Source organism: Sphaerodactylus townsendi, linkage group LG16 (genome assembly GCF_021028975.2).
Source record: "Sphaerodactylus townsendi isolate TG3544 linkage group LG16, MPM_Stown_v2.3, whole genome shotgun sequence".
NCBI lineage: Eukaryota > Metazoa > Chordata > Lepidosauria > Squamata > Sphaerodactylidae > Sphaerodactylus > Sphaerodactylus townsendi.
In genome coordinates, this window is record NC_059440.1 from 8798568 (window position 1) to 8814833 (window position 16266).

The window sequence follows — 16266 nt, forward strand, 5'->3', positions numbered from 1 at the left end:
GGGGGGGGGGGTGGGGGGGGGGGGGGGTGGGGGGGGGGGGGGGTGGGGGGGGGGGGGGGTGGGGGGGGGGGGGGGTGGGGGGGGGGGGGGGTGGGGGGGGGGGGGGGTGGGGGGGGGGGGGGGTGGGGGGGGGGGGGGGTGGGGGGGGGGGGGGGTGGGGGGGGGGGGGGGTGGGGGGGGGGGGGGGTGGGGGGGGGGGGGGGTGGGGGGGGGGGGGGGTGGGGGGGGGGGGGGGTGGGGGGGGGGGGGGGTGGGGGGGGGGGGGGGTGGGGGGGGGGGGGGGTGGGGGGGGGGGGGGGTGGGGGGGGGGGGGGGTGGGGGGGGGGGGGGGTGGGGGGGGGGGGGGGTGGGGGGGGGGGGGGGTGGGGGGGGGGGGGGGTGGGGGGGGGGGGGGGTGGGGGGGGGGGGGGGTGGGGGGGGGGGGGGGTGGGGGGGGGGGGGGGTGGGGGGGGGGGGGGGTGGGGGGGGGGGGGGGTGGGGGGGGGGGGGGGTGGGGGGGGGGGGGGGTGGGGGGGGGGGGGGGTGGGGGGGGGGGGGGGTGGGGGGGGGGGGGGGTGGGGGGGGGGGGGGGTGGGGGGGGGGGGGGGTGGGGGGGGGGGGGGGTGGGGGGGGGGGGGGGTGGGGGGGGGGGGGGGTGGGGGGGGGGGGGGGTGGGGGGGGGGGGGGGTGGGGGGGGGGGGGGGTGGGGGGGGGGGGGGGTGGGGGGGGGGGGGGGTGGGGGGGGGGGGGGGTGGGGGGGGGGGGGGGTGGGGGGGGGGGGGGGTGGGGGGGGGGGGGGGTGGGGGGGGGGGGGGGTGGGGGGGGGGGGGGGTGGGGGGGGGGGGGGGTGGGGGGGGGGGGGGGTGGGGGGGGGGGGGGGTGGGGGGGGGGGGGGGTGGGGGGGGGGGGGGGTGGGGGGGGGGGGGGGTGGGGGGGGGGGGGGGTGGGGGGGGGGGGGGGTGGGGGGGGGGGGGGGTGGGGGGGGGGGGGGGTGGGGGGGGGGGGGGGTGGGGGGGGGGGGGGGTGGGGGGGGGGGGGGGTGGGGGGGGGGGGGGGTGGGGGGGGGGGGGGGTGGGGGGGGGGGGGGGTGGGGGGGGGGGGGGGTGGGGGGGGGGGGGGGTGGGGGGGGGGGGGGGTGGGGGGGGGGGGGGGTGGGGGGGGGGGGGGGTGGGGGGGGGGGGGGGTGGGGGGGGGGGGGGGTGGGGGGGGGGGGGGGTGGGGGGGGGGGGGGGTGGGGGGGGGGGGGGGTGGGGGGGGGGGGGGGTGGGGGGGGGGGGGGGTGGGGGGGGGGGGGGGTGGGGGGGGGGGGGGGTGGGGGGGGGGGGGGGTGGGGGGGGGGGGGGGTGGGGGGGGGGGGGGGTGGGGGGGGGGGGGGGTGGGGGGGGGGGGGGGTGGGGGGGGGGGGGGGTGGGGGGGGGGGGGGGTGGGGGGGGGGGGGGGTGGGGGGGGGGGGGGGTGGGGGGGGGGGGGGGTGGGGGGGGGGGGGGGTGGGGGGGGGGGGGGGTGGGGGGGGGGGGGGGTGGGGGGGGGGGGGGGTGGGGGGGGGGGGGGGTGGGGGGGGGGGGGGGTGGGGGGGGGGGGGGGTGGGGGGGGGGGGGGGTGGGGGGGGGGGGGGGTGGGGGGGGGGGGGGGTGGGGGGGGGGGGGGGTGGGGGGGGGGGGGGGTGGGGGGGGGGGGGGGTGGGGGGGGGGGGGGGTGGGGGGGGGGGGGGGTGGGGGGGGGGGGGGGTGGGGGGGGGGGGGGGTGGGGGGGGGGGGGGGTGGGGGGGGGGGGGGGTGGGGGGGGGGGGGGGTGGGGGGGGGGGGGGGTGGGGGGGGGGGGGGGTGGGGGGGGGGGGGGGTGGGGGGGGGGGGGGGTGGGGGGGGGGGGGGGTGGGGGGGGGGGGGGGTGGGGGGGGGGGGGGGTGGGGGGGGGGGGGGGTGGGGGGGGGGGGGGGTGGGGGGGGGGGGGGGTGGGGGGGGGGGGGGGTGGGGGGGGGGGGGGGTGGGGGGGGGGGGGGGTGGGGGGGGGGGGGGGTGGGGGGGGGGGGGGGTGGGGGGGGGGGGGGGTGGGGGGGGGGGGGGGTGGGGGGGGGGGGGGGTGGGGGGGGGGGGGGGTGGGGGGGGGGGGGGGTGGGGGGGGGGGGGGGTGGGGGGGGGGGGGGGTGGGGGGGGGGGGGGGTGGGGGGGGGGGGGGGTGGGGGGGGGGGGGGGTGGGGGGGGGGGGGGGTGGGGGGGGGGGGGGGTGGGGGGGGGGGGGGGTGGGGGGGGGGGGGGGTGGGGGGGGGGGGGGGTGGGGGGGGGGGGGGGTGGGGGGGGGGGGGGGTGGGGGGGGGGGGGGGTGGGGGGGGGGGGGGGTGGGGGGGGGGGGGGGTGGGGGGGGGGGGGGGTGGGGGGGGGGGGGGGTGGGGGGGGGGGGGGGTGGGGGGGGGGGGGGGTGGGGGGGGGGGGGGGTGGGGGGGGGGGGGGGTGGGGGGGGGGGGGGGTGGGGGGGGGGGGGGGTGGGGGGGGGGGGGGGTGGGGGGGGGGGGGGGTGGGGGGGGGGGGGGGTGGGGGGGGGGGGGGGTGGGGGGGGGGGGGGGTGGGGGGGGGGGGGGGTGGGGGGGGGGGGGGGTGGGGGGGGGGGGGGGTGGGGGGGGGGGGGGGTGGGGGGGGGGGGGGGTGGGGGGGGGGGGGGGTGGGGGGGGGGGGGGGTGGGGGGGGGGGGGGGTGGGGGGGGGGGGGGGTGGGGGGGGGGGGGGGTGGGGGGGGGGGGGGGTGGGGGGGGGGGGGGGTGGGGGGGGGGGGGGGTGGGGGGGGGGGGGGGTGGGGGGGGGGGGGGGTGGGGGGGGGGGGGGGTGGGGGGGGGGGGGGGTGGGGGGGGGGGGGGGTGGGGGGGGGGGGGGGTGGGGGGGGGGGGGGGTGGGGGGGGGGGGGGGTGGGGGGGGGGGGGGGTGGGGGGGGGGGGGGGTGGGGGGGGGGGGGGGTGGGGGGGGGGGGGGGTGGGGGGGGGGGGGGGTGGGGGGGGGGGGGGGTGGGGGGGGGGGGGGGTGGGGGGGGGGGGGGGTGGGGGGGGGGGGGGGTGGGGGGGGGGGGGGGTGGGGGGGGGGGGGGGTGGGGGGGGGGGGGGGTGGGGGGGGGGGGGGGTGGGGGGGGGGGGGGGTGGGGGGGGGGGGGGGTGGGGGGGGGGGGGGGTGGGGGGGGGGGGGGGTGGGGGGGGGGGGGGGTGGGGGGGGGGGGGGGTGGGGGGGGGGGGGGGTGGGGGGGGGGGGGGGTGGGGGGGGGGGGGGGTGGGGGGGGGGGGGGGTGGGGGGGGGGGGGGGTGGGGGGGGGGGGGGGTGGGGGGGGGGGGGGGTGGGGGGGGGGGGGGGTGGGGGGGGGGGGGGGTGGGGGGGGGGGGGGGTGGGGGGGGGGGGGGGTGGGGGGGGGGGGGGGTGGGGGGGGGGGGGGGTGGGGGGGGGGGGGGGTGGGGGGGGGGGGGGGTGGGGGGGGGGGGGGGTGGGGGGGGGGGGGGGTGGGGGGGGGGGGGGGTGGGGGGGGGGGGGGGTGGGGGGGGGGGGGGGTGGGGGGGGGGGGGGGTGGGGGGGGGGGGGGGTGGGGGGGGGGGGGGGTGGGGGGGGGGGGGGGTGGGGGGGGGGGGGGGTGGGGGGGGGGGGGGGTGGGGGGGGGGGGGGGTGGGGGGGGGGGGGGGTGGGGGGGGGGGGGGGTGGGGGGGGGGGGGGGTGGGGGGGGGGGGGGGTGGGGGGGGGGGGGGGTGGGGGGGGGGGGGGGTGGGGGGGGGGGGGGGTGGGGGGGGGGGGGGGTGGGGGGGGGGGGGGGTGGGGGGGGGGGGGGGTGGGGGGGGGGGGGGGTGGGGGGGGGGGGGGGTGGGGGGGGGGGGGGGTGGGGGGGGGGGGGGGTGGGGGGGGGGGGGGGTGGGGGGGGGGGGGGGTGGGGGGGGGGGGGGGTGGGGGGGGGGGGGGGTGGGGGGGGGGGGGGGTGGGGGGGGGGGGGGGTGGGGGGGGGGGGGGGTGGGGGGGGGGGGGGGTGGGGGGGGGGGGGGGTGGGGGGGGGGGGGGGTGGGGGGGGGGGGGGGTGGGGGGGGGGGGGGGTGGGGGGGGGGGGGGGTGGGGGGGGGGGGGGGTGGGGGGGGGGGGGGGTGGGGGGGGGGGGGGGTGGGGGGGGGGGGGGGTGGGGGGGGGGGGGGGTGGGGGGGGGGGGGGGTGGGGGGGGGGGGGGGTGGGGGGGGGGGGGGGTGGGGGGGGGGGGGGGTGGGGGGGGGGGGGGGTGGGGGGGGGGGGGGGTGGGGGGGGGGGGGGGTGGGGGGGGGGGGGGGTGGGGGGGGGGGGGGGTGGGGGGGGGGGGGGGTGGGGGGGGGGGGGGGTGGGGGGGGGGGGGGGTGGGGGGGGGGGGGGGTGGGGGGGGGGGGGGGTGGGGGGGGGGGGGGGTGGGGGGGGGGGGGGGTGGGGGGGGGGGGGGGTGGGGGGGGGGGGGGGTGGGGGGGGGGGGGGGTGGGGGGGGGGGGGGGTGGGGGGGGGGGGGGGTGGGGGGGGGGGGGGGTGGGGGGGGGGGGGGGTGGGGGGGGGGGGGGGTGGGGGGGGGGGGGGGTGGGGGGGGGGGGGGGTGGGGGGGGGGGGGGGTGGGGGGGGGGGGGGGTGGGGGGGGGGGGGGGTGGGGGGGGGGGGGGGTGGGGGGGGGGGGGGGTGGGGGGGGGGGGGGGTGGGGGGGGGGGGGGGTGGGGGGGGGGGGGGGTGGGGGGGGGGGGGGGTGGGGGGGGGGGGGGGTGGGGGGGGGGGGGGGTGGGGGGGGGGGGGGGTGGGGGGGGGGGGGGGTGGGGGGGGGGGGGGGTGGGGGGGGGGGGGGGTGGGGGGGGGGGGGGGTGGGGGGGGGGGGGGGTGGGGGGGGGGGGGGGTGGGGGGGGGGGGGGGTGGGGGGGGGGGGGGGTGGGGGGGGGGGGGGGTGGGGGGGGGGGGGGGTGGGGGGGGGGGGGGGTGGGGGGGGGGGGGGGTGGGGGGGGGGGGGGGTGGGGGGGGGGGGGGGTGGGGGGGGGGGGGGGTGGGGGGGGGGGGGGGTGGGGGGGGGGGGGGGTGGGGGGGGGGGGGGGTGGGGGGGGGGGGGGGTGGGGGGGGGGGGGGGTGGGGGGGGGGGGGGGTGGGGGGGGGGGGGGGTGGGGGGGGGGGGGGGTGGGGGGGGGGGGGGGTGGGGGGGGGGGGGGGTGGGGGGGGGGGGGGGTGGGGGGGGGGGGGGGTGGGGGGGGGGGGGGGTGGGGGGGGGGGGGGGTGGGGGGGGGGGGGGGTGGGGGGGGGGGGGGGTGGGGGGGGGGGGGGGTGGGGGGGGGGGGGGGTGGGGGGGGGGGGGGGTGGGGGGGGGGGGGGGTGGGGGGGGGGGGGGGTGGGGGGGGGGGGGGGTGGGGGGGGGGGGGGGTGGGGGGGGGGGGGGGTGGGGGGGGGGGGGGGTGGGGGGGGGGGGGGGTGGGGGGGGGGGGGGGTGGGGGGGGGGGGGGGTGGGGGGGGGGGGGGGTGGGGGGGGGGGGGGGTGGGGGGGGGGGGGGGTGGGGGGGGGGGGGGGTGGGGGGGGGGGGGGGTGGGGGGGGGGGGGGGTGGGGGGGGGGGGGGGTGGGGGGGGGGGGGGGTGGGGGGGGGGGGGGGTGGGGGGGGGGGGGGGTGGGGGGGGGGGGGGGTGGGGGGGGGGGGGGGTGGGGGGGGGGGGGGGTGGGGGGGGGGGGGGGTGGGGGGGGGGGGGGGTGGGGGGGGGGGGGGGTGGGGGGGGGGGGGGGTGGGGGGGGGGGGGGGTGGGGGGGGGGGGGGGTGGGGGGGGGGGGGGGTGGGGGGGGGGGGGGGTGGGGGGGGGGGGGGGTGGGGGGGGGGGGGGGTGGGGGGGGGGGGGGGTGGGGGGGGGGGGGGGTGGGGGGGGGGGGGGGTGGGGGGGGGGGGGGGTGGGGGGGGGGGGGGGTGGGGGGGGGGGGGGGTGGGGGGGGGGGGGGGTGGGGGGGGGGGGGGGTGGGGGGGGGGGGGGGTGGGGGGGGGGGGGGGTGGGGGGGGGGGGGGGTGGGGGGGGGGGGGGGTGGGGGGGGGGGGGGGTGGGGGGGGGGGGGGGTGGGGGGGGGGGGGGGTGGGGGGGGGGGGGGGTGGGGGGGGGGGGGGGTGGGGGGGGGGGGGGGTGGGGGGGGGGGGGGGTGGGGGGGGGGGGGGGTGGGGGGGGGGGGGGGTGGGGGGGGGGGGGGGTGGGGGGGGGGGGGGGTGGGGGGGGGGGGGGGTGGGGGGGGGGGGGGGTGGGGGGGGGGGGGGGTGGGGGGGGGGGGGGGTGGGGGGGGGGGGGGGTGGGGGGGGGGGGGGGTGGGGGGGGGGGGGGGTGGGGGGGGGGGGGGGTGGGGGGGGGGGGGGGTGGGGGGGGGGGGGGGTGGGGGGGGGGGGGGGTGGGGGGGGGGGGGGGTGGGGGGGGGGGGGGGTGGGGGGGGGGGGGGGTGGGGGGGGGGGGGGGTGGGGGGGGGGGGGGGTGGGGGGGGGGGGGGGTGGGGGGGGGGGGGGGTGGGGGGGGGGGGGGGTGGGGGGGGGGGGGGGTGGGGGGGGGGGGGGGTGGGGGGGGGGGGGGGTGGGGGGGGGGGGGGGTGGGGGGGGGGGGGGGTGGGGGGGGGGGGGGGTGGGGGGGGGGGGGGGTGGGGGGGGGGGGGGGTGGGGGGGGGGGGGGGTGGGGGGGGGGGGGGGTGGGGGGGGGGGGGGGTGGGGGGGGGGGGGGGTGGGGGGGGGGGGGGGTGGGGGGGGGGGGGGGTGGGGGGGGGGGGGGGTGGGGGGGGGGGGGGGTGGGGGGGGGGGGGGGTGGGGGGGGGGGGGGGTGGGGGGGGGGGGGGGTGGGGGGGGGGGGGGGTGGGGGGGGGGGGGGGTGGGGGGGGGGGGGGGTGGGGGGGGGGGGGGGTGGGGGGGGGGGGGGGTGGGGGGGGGGGGGGGTGGGGGGGGGGGGGGGTGGGGGGGGGGGGGGGTGGGGGGGGGGGGGGGTGGGGGGGGGGGGGGGTGGGGGGGGGGGGGGGTGGGGGGGGGGGGGGGTGGGGGGGGGGGGGGGTGGGGGGGGGGGGGGGTGGGGGGGGGGGGGGGTGGGGGGGGGGGGGGGTGGGGGGGGGGGGGGGTGGGGGGGGGGGGGGGTGGGGGGGGGGGGGGGTGGGGGGGGGGGGGGGTGGGGGGGGGGGGGGGTGGGGGGGGGGGGGGGTGGGGGGGGGGGGGGGTGGGGGGGGGGGGGGGTGGGGGGGGGGGGGGGTGGGGGGGGGGGGGGGTGGGGGGGGGGGGGGGTGGGGGGGGGGGGGGGTGGGGGGGGGGGGGGGTGGGGGGGGGGGGGGGTGGGGGGGGGGGGGGGTGGGGGGGGGGGGGGGTGGGGGGGGGGGGGGGTGGGGGGGGGGGGGGGTGGGGGGGGGGGGGGGTGGGGGGGGGGGGGGGTGGGGGGGGGGGGGGGTGGGGGGGGGGGGGGGTGGGGGGGGGGGGGGGTGGGGGGGGGGGGGGGTGGGGGGGGGGGGGGGTGGGGGGGGGGGGGGGTGGGGGGGGGGGGGGGTGGGGGGGGGGGGGGGTGGGGGGGGGGGGGGGTGGGGGGGGGGGGGGGTGGGGGGGGGGGGGGGTGGGGGGGGGGGGGGGTGGGGGGGGGGGGGGGTGGGGGGGGGGGGGGGTGGGGGGGGGGGGGGGTGGGGGGGGGGGGGGGTGGGGGGGGGGGGGGGTGGGGGGGGGGGGGGGTGGGGGGGGGGGGATCTCTGAACTCTCTCAGCCCCACCTACCTCACCAGGTGTCTGTTGTGGAGAGAGGAAGGGAAAGGAGCTTGTAAGCCACCTTGAGTTTGGTGAACTTTGGTGCAGTTTGGTTCAGGGGGGCCAAAGTTATGGACCTTCAAAAGGGTAGCCCCCATCTCCTTAGCAAAGAATGGGGGGTGGGGCACCCCCTTTGAGGGTCCATAACTTTGGCCCCCCTGAACCAAACTGCACCAAACTTGGGGGGTGCCATCAGGACAGTCTCCAGATTATACTCTGAAATTTTGGTGCCTATATGTCCAAAAATGCACCCCCTGCAGGAACATCCCAGAAATTTGCCCAAGAATCTTTGTTCTGATTTGAGTTTTCGGCATTGCTGTCAATGGGGGTTGCAGGCTGGGGGGGGCACATTTCTGAAGACAAAGTGTCAAAACTTTCAGGGTCTCATCAGGAGACTGCCCTGATGATACCCCCCAAATTTGGTGCAATTTGGTTCAGGGGGGCCAAAGTTATGGACCCTCAAAAGGGGTGCCCCATTCCCCATTCTTTCCAATGGGAGCTAAGGAGATGAGGGCTACCCTTTTGAGGATGAATAACTTTGTCCCCCCAGAACTAAAATGCACCAAACTTGGGGGGTATCATCAGGGCAGTCTCCTGATGATACGCTGAAATTTTGGTGCTGATATGTCTAAAAATGCATCCCCTGCAGGCACCAATGACCTGGTACAAAAAAACATTTTTGGTTGTGGTAGGGCGGCTGGGGGGGAGAATCCAACTCAGGTTTTGCCCAGGGCTCCAGTTTGCCCCGTTACGCCCCTGCCTGCAGGGTCATCATAAGTCAGCGGTGACTTGACAATGCTTTGCACACATAGAAGAATACGTGGCAGAAAAACAAAAGAACTTGGCTACGATTGTGTGGCAGAACGCACGCACGCACACGCACGCACGGTCAGTTGGTCCTCGGGTATTCGGCCTCCTGAAGCATCTCTCTGCTCAGAAAAAAAATTGGCCTTTGTGAAAAAGGCACCGGGCCAGACAATTCATCTCCCAATGCAGCAGCCCCTTCGACAGCCAAGCCCCGGAGTCGCATCTCATTAGCCAGCTGACGGCAAACAACGGGGCCTTTGATTCTTTTAATCACATTACGTGCACTTAATTGCAAATCCTGACTATCAATTCCTTCCTGGGAACCGGGCCCCCCGCTTCTCCTTCTCAACCCACACGCTGCCAAAAAGTAACTCATTTGCATTTAAATGAATGGCAGAGGAGGATCTTTAGAAGGTCTTCCTCCAGAGGAGGGGATACTATAAAAAAAGGGGGGGGAGAGAGATCTGGGCCCTAAATTTCAGCCATCAATGCTTCTCTGTACTGAGGGTTATAGCTGGAAATTGTGGGTGTTAGGACTGAACTCTGACAAGAAACTTCTTAAGGGAGAGCAGCCCGGGATCCACAACCCTTTTGTGCACCAAGTTGCAGGTCAAGTCGGGCCACTCGCAGTCCCAATGAGTTTTAATTCCGATGCAGTAAGATATTTGCCTGCAGTAGAAAACAGGCTTCACAAGCTGCAAGCGGAACAGCAGGCTTCAACGTCCCATGGCTGGTGGAGTTAAATTTACAACACAGCATAGTCCACGGCTGTCAATACTGCAGGACGGTCAGCAATTAGGAGATGAAGAATTGGGATTTATACCCTGCTTTTCTCGACTGTAAGGGCCCTCGAAGCGGCTGACCAACTCCTTCCTTTCCTCTCCCTACAACACACACCTTGTGAGAAAGGCGAGGCTGACAGGGTTTTGAGAGAACTGTGATCGGTCCAAGGTCTCCCAGCAGGCTTCATGTGCAGAACCAGAGAAACAAATCTGGTTCACCAGATTACAATTCATAATTCTTAACCACTACACCATACTGCCTCTCATGCTCCAGGCACAGGGACATGTGAAGCTGCCTAGCTGTGCTAGTCTATTGTAGCAAAGCAGAAGACTAGTAGCATCTTGGTGGTTGTGGTGGAAAGTGTCATGTGACAGCTGATGTATCGTGACCCTGTAGGGCAGGGGTCTGCAACCTTTGGCTCTTCAGATGTTCATAGACTACAATTCCCATCAGCCCCTGCCAGCATGGCCGATTGGGGCTGATGGGAATTGTAGTCCATGGACAGCTACAGCACCATAGGTTGGCCACCCCTACTCTAGACAGAGAAAGAACATCTCTGAGCCCCTGATACTTTTAACTGAGCATGCCAACTGGAGGATAATTCAAGGCAAAGAAGTCTGATAAAACACTGAGGGGTTCCCTCTCTCTCTCAGGAGGCCCCAAACAATGTGCCAAGGTGAGAATGGCCTGGCCTGGCATTGCCGGGCTGGCACCAAGGTCACACCTGCACTTGCTGTGATCTGTCTGTTTATAGGCCATTGTGTTTCAATCGCTGTGCTTGTAACTAGGGAAGTATGCATCCTTCGTTCCTCCCCCTCTCGGAGGCCAGAATGAGTTCTATCACTGACCTTGAGTTTGGAACACAGAACAATACTGGTTTAAACACTGTCTTTTCTTATTCTGTTGATGGTGGGAACAGGGGGGAGGGGGGAGACCGAGAAGCGGGAAGAGTTTGCAGATATATGCTAGTTTGGCACTCCAGATGTTATGGACTACAATTCCCATCAGCCCCTTCCAGCATGGCCAATTGGCCATGCTGGAAGCGGCTGATGGGAATTGCAGTCCATAACATCTGGAGTGCCAAAGGTTTGCCACCACAGTGCTAGTTGGAAAGTCTGAGCCCCCAGCTCTGGCTTTCCCGAGCCTCAATTATTGACTGGAGCCTCAATTATTGACATGTGGGCAACATGTCAGCTCTGGCTTTCCCGAGCCTCAATTATTCCCGAGCCTCAATTATTGACATGTGGGCAACATGTCGTCAAGGTATAGCCAACTTGTGGCAACCCAGTAGGATTTTCAGGGCAAGCGGCCAACGGAGGTGGTTTGCCATTGCCTACTCTGAAATTCTATGGGGGTCTCCCATCCAACCAGGGCTGGCTCCGCTTAGCTTCTGAGATTTGACTTCAGCCATTCAGATCAGGAGGAATAGCCTACGGATGGTTTAAAGAGCACAGTATACAGTCACCTCGCTGATGCTAAGCTGGTCTCGATCTGGTCCAGACTTAGATGAGAGACTTCCTGTGAACCCCGCAAAACCTCTAAGTTCCATGACGGATGAAAAGAGGGATATAAACAGAGGTGGGATCCAGCAGGTTCTCACAGGTTCCCGAGAGTAGGTTACTAATTATTTGTGTGTGCCAAGAGGGGGTTACTAATTGGTGATTTTGCCACGTGATTTTTGCCTTAGTTACGCCCCTCCTCCGCTCCTCAGCAGTAGCGCGCAGAACTTGAAGCAGTCTAGCAGGAGGTGCACCGCCGTGCATGGCAGCCTGCGCCTGCGTGCATTCGTTTCCCGCCCAAGGACCAGCGCAGCGGCTGTGTCCTTGCCACAGCCCCACCCAGGAATGCCCCACCCCCGGAATGTCCGGCCACACCCCCGTTGTGCCCCGCCCAGCCCCACTGGCGCTATGCCACAGTTTGAATCCCACCACCATGGGAACCTGTTACTAAAATTTTTGGGTCCCACCACTGGATATAAATATTAATTAGTTAATCAATCAATCCAGGGAGAAATAAACTATTAAGAGCTGGTACTTGAATAGGAGATGGACCGGGAAGACTTTGCAGAGGAAGGGAATGGCAAACCACCTCCGCTTCCCACTTGCCTTGTCAGCCCCCGGCTGTGGTCACTATAAGTCAGCTGTGAGTTGAAGAACTTTTGTGGTCCAGAAACTTTCGTGGTCAAGGAGGCAACGTGTGGGCTACGTTTTCATAGAATCACAGAGTTGGAAGAGACCCCAAGGGCCATCCAGTCCAACCCCCTGCAAGGCAGGAAAACACAATCAAAGTACTCCTGACAGACGGCCATCAAGCCTCTCTTAAAAAGCCTCCAAAGAAAGAGACTCCGCCACAGTCTGAGGTAGTGCCCTTACAGCCCATACTGTCAGGAAGTTTTTCCCTGATGTTTAGGTGGAATCTCTTTTCCTTCACCTCGCGCCCATCACTCCTGGTCCTTGTCTCCGGAGCCACAGAAAACAAGCTTGCTCCCTCACCAAGATGACATCGTTTCAAATATCTAAACGTGGCTATCATGTCACCTCTTTTAACCCTCTCTTCACCAAAATAAACATACCCAGCTCCCTAGGTCCCTCATTATGCACATGTGTCAAACTCGCAGCCCTCCAGCTGTTATGGACTACAGTTCCCATCATCCCCTGCCAGCATTACGCTGGCAGGGGATGATGGGAACTGTAGTCCGTAACATCTGGAGGGGCGTGAGTTTGACACCTAAGTATGCATTACCCATTGGACAACTCCCACTTGCCAACCTGGGCAGGGTCTAGTTTGCATGGCAAATGCCCCTTTGGGTCCCTGCAGCTGGTGGCCAAACCACAGCCCCAGAGAACCCAGCAGTGGCCAACTCCGGTGCTGAAACAGTCCACAGAAAAGGGAATATTCTCCTCTCGGCAGGAAAAAGTTTTGCAACCAGCACAGTCAACAGTGCGGGGGAGTGAGGGCTGGAAGGCATCGCGTGGGCCGATGGAAAGATACCCCCCCTCCCCGCAAAAAGTATACACACAACATTGGGGGCGGGCGGGAGAAGCGCACTTTGCACAGTACAGCTCCGTGTTGTGTTACAGGCATAATAAAAGGCCGAAGACAAAGGCTGCAGTGTTCAGGGAAAGGGGAAAAAAGGAGAGATAGCAGGCATTTTCTGGCCGGGACACAAGCAGCCCACCCACACCCCGGCTGCATTTCAACAGCTGCAGCTGGGGAAACTGGAAAGCAGCAGCCGCGCCCCGTGAAGCTTTTTCCACTCCTGACGGTGGCTGGTGGGACGTGGAGCTCCCAGGCTCTCTCTTACACCATGGAATCATCAGATAAAGGAGGAGATTATCCCACCAGACCCTTTGATTGACGGCCTGGATTTCTTTAACAACATCCAAGTTAAATCCACTTGCCTGGACCAGGAGGAAATTCCTGTCCTGCTCCAGGTTGTCAAATTTTTGCAGGCTCTTGATGAAGCACCGTGACCCCCCTGGGGATCCAAAAGCTTTGGCATTTTTTTTGTACCAGTTTCCACTGTCACACAGGAGTGCCCCGATCTGCCGGTTTCCATTCCTTTCTTGCTTTCATCTGTCATCATCGTGAACTTTCTCTTTTGCCCAATTTGGTGGCAGCTGTTCCCAATTTGTTTCTTTCGTGACATTTTTTTGGGGCGACTGATGCAAAAAAAGGGCATTTTTAAAAAATGTAAATTTAAAAGGACAAATTCACCGTCAGGCTACAGAAGGTGATGCAAACCCCTTCCCCTCCCCCCCCTTGTGAGTTTGATTTGCACAATGAAGAAGAATTCAGGGCTGTGTAATTTAGGAGCATCCCAAGTCACATGACTCTCCGCCAAAGATCCCTGCGATTGGCTGTTGGGTAACGGTACTGAGAATGCCCACAAGAAGAAGAAGAAGAAGAAGAAGAAGAAGAAGAAGAAGAAGAAGAAGAAGAAGAAGAAGAAGAAGAAGAAGAAGAAGAAGAAGAAGAAGAAGAAGAAGAAGAAGAAGAAGAAGAAGAAGAAGAAGAAGAAGAAGAAGAAGAAGAAGAAGAAGAAGAAGAAGAAGAAGAAGAAGAAGAAGAAGAAGAAGAAGAAGAGTTGGATTTATATCCCCCCCTTTCTCTCCTGCAAGGAGACTCAAAGGGGCTTACAATCTCCTTTCCCTTCCCCCCTCACGACAAACACCCTGTGAGGTAGGTGGGGCTGAGGGAGCTCCAAGAAGCTGTGACTAGCCCAAGGTCACCCAGCTGGCATGTGTGGGAGTGTACAGGCTAATCTGAATTCCCCAGATAAGCCTCCACGGCTCAGGCAGCAGAGCTGGGAATCAAACCCGGTTCCTCCAGATTAGATACACGAGCTCTTAACCTCCTACGCCACTGCCGCTCCTAGCACCACTGCTGCTACAGCCTCTGACAGGGCCCAGATAGAGCTGCAGAGGACCATATTAGGATTGAAAACTGCAAGATTTACAGAAGCTGAGAAAATGGCTGCTTCCCCACTTGTTTCCATCTTTGCAAACCTTGCTTGTGGTACAGTCACCTCCTACAGCTCCAGCCTGGCAAATCCAGCAGCCTCAGTTTATTTTATTTAATTGGCCATCAAGTCACAGCTGACATACGGTGACCTCGCAGGATTTTCAAGAGATGTTACAAGGTGGTTTGCCATTGCCTGCCTTCCCCTCAGCCCCTGGTATTCCTTGGAGGTCTCCCATCCAACAACTTGCCAGGGTCAAGGCTGAGATTAGAGTATGTGACTGGCCCGAGGTCACGCAGCAAGTTTCCATGGCAGAGTGGGGATTCAAACCTGGGTTTCCCAGATCCTAGTCTGACACCTTAACCATTACACCATGCTGGCCCTCAGAGGCCGAATGCTACCAAGTCAATTGTAGGGGACCAATATGGCACTCCCTCTATTCCAGTGGTGGCGAACCTATGGTACTCCAGATGTTCATGGACTACAATTCCCATCAGCCCCTGCCAGCACGGCCAATTGGCTATGCTGGTAGGGGCTGCTGGGATTTGTAGTCCTTGAACATCTGGAGAGCCGCAGGTTGCAGACCTTTGTGCTAGGTGATCTTAGACTAGCCAAAGTTCTCTCTGAACCCCACCTACCTCACCAGGTGTCTGTTGTGAAGAGAGGAAGGGACAGGAGCTTGTAAGCCACCTTGAGTCTCCTTACAGGAGAGAAAGGTGGGGTATAAATCCAAACTCCTCCTTTTCTTCTTCATCAAGACTGCCCATGCCCAGAGTTCTGCTGAAGTTACAGACTACATAAGTCTGTTCCCCAATTGGCCATGCTGGCAGGGGCTGATGGGATTTGTAGTTATGAACATCTGGAGATCTGCAGGTTGCAGACCCCTGCTGTAGGGCTTGCAGGTAGGGGCGTAATGCCCATTGGTCAAGGTGGGCAGCTGCCCAGGGCGCCACCTTGTGGGGGGCACCAAAATGCAGGGTTTGTTTTGGGGTATTTTTTAGTGATTTTCCGTTTTTGGACTGCAGGGGGCGCAGTTTTTAGGCTATAGGTTCGCCACCACTGCTCTATTCCATTCTGCGCCAGAAGGAATGAGACCCATGAGACCCGGCAGTTCATGATAGCTCATCAGGTCAAGAAAGGTCAGGTCCTGAAATTCACGCCCCAGAGAGAGTCCCTGATAACCACAGGTACCTCCTCCTACACATCCACACCTGCAATTTCTGGTTTTCATAGGAAGAGAAGGTTTGCCATTTGAACAAACTGAAGCCCTTAGTACTCACAAGCCTCACAAGGAATCTGGTAAATGACGCTTCTCTCAGCAGCCACATAGTATTAGACACACCTTTGCCTGTCTCACTTCTGCGTGGGCCAGGCTGCTGTTAAAGGCACAGGATCAGGGCCAGTCGCTCTCCATCCTATAATTTTCAAGGAAGATAAGGAACTCATCCAGCAGCCACCCCTGTGATCATGAAGAAGAGCTTGGATTTATACCCCACCTTTCTCTCCTGTGAGGGAACTCAAGGTGGCTTACAAGCTCCTTTCCCTTCCTCTCCCCACACCTTGTGAGGCAGGTGGGGCTGAGAGAGTTCAAAGAAGAAGAAGAAGAAGAAGAAGAAGAAGAAGAAGAAGAAGAAGAAGAAGAAGAAGAAGAAGAAGAAGAAGAAGAGGGAGGAGGAGGAGGAGTTTGGATTTATATCCCCCCTTTCTCTCCTGTAGGAGACTCAAAGGGGCTTACAATCTCCTTGCCCTTCCCCCCACACAACAAACACCCTGTGAGGTAGGTGGGGCTGAGAGAGCTCAGAAGAGCCCAAGGTCACCCAGCTGGTGTGTGTGGGAGTGTACAGGCGAATCTGAATTCCCCAGATAAGCCTCCACAGCTCAGGCGGCAGAGCTGGGAATCAAACCCGGTTCCTCCAGATTAGATACATGAGCTCTTAACCTCCTACACCACTGCTGAGTTCGGAGAGAACTGTGACTAGCCCACGGTCACCCAGCAGGAATGTAGGAGTGTGGAATCACATCTGGTTCACCAGATAAGCCTACACCACTTAGGTAGAGGAGTGGGAAATCAAACCCAGTTCTCCAGATTAGAATCCACCTGCTCTCAACCACTACACCAAACTGGTCCACCTGAGGGGTGGGCAAAGCCAAATGTCTTCATCCAGGAAGCCGTGACCTGACGCCGCCCTCCCCCCAAATCCCTTGGCCGAGGCCATTTTCGTTCTTTGGTGCATGGCGCATCCTCAGCTGCTGACGCACGGCCCCAGGCATCCTTTGCAGAATGCATGCCCAGGCCGTGACCCTATTACTAAAAGCTCTGCCAGCGCTGCTTTGAATGGAGGTCGTTCCAAAGGGCCCGATATGTTCCATATTAACCATGGAAAAAACAGCACGACACTCAGAAGTGAGTGTGTGCCTTTGGGGTTGGGGGTGGGGGGGACTTCCTTCTCGCTCAGATGACTGTGACCTCTTTTGTTAAAGCCTCCGTTTTTCTTCCTCTTGCGAACGTCCCACTC

The 16266-nt window shown here is 70.8% G+C and overlaps 1 protein-coding gene across 1 annotated transcript in view; it reads right to left on the bottom strand.

Moving 5' to 3' along the window:
• SPECC1 (sperm antigen with calponin homology and coiled-coil domains 1) overlaps positions 1 to 15984 on the bottom strand; it is a 77171-nt gene extending 61187 nt beyond the window's left edge. The window contains exon 1 of the mRNA XM_048519389.1: positions 15927 to 15984. Within this exon, the coding sequence (XP_048375346.1) occupies positions 15927 to 15984 (58 nt within the window). The remainder of the gene's footprint in view (positions 1 to 15926) is intronic.
• Positions 15985 to 16266: the final 282 nt, after the last annotated feature.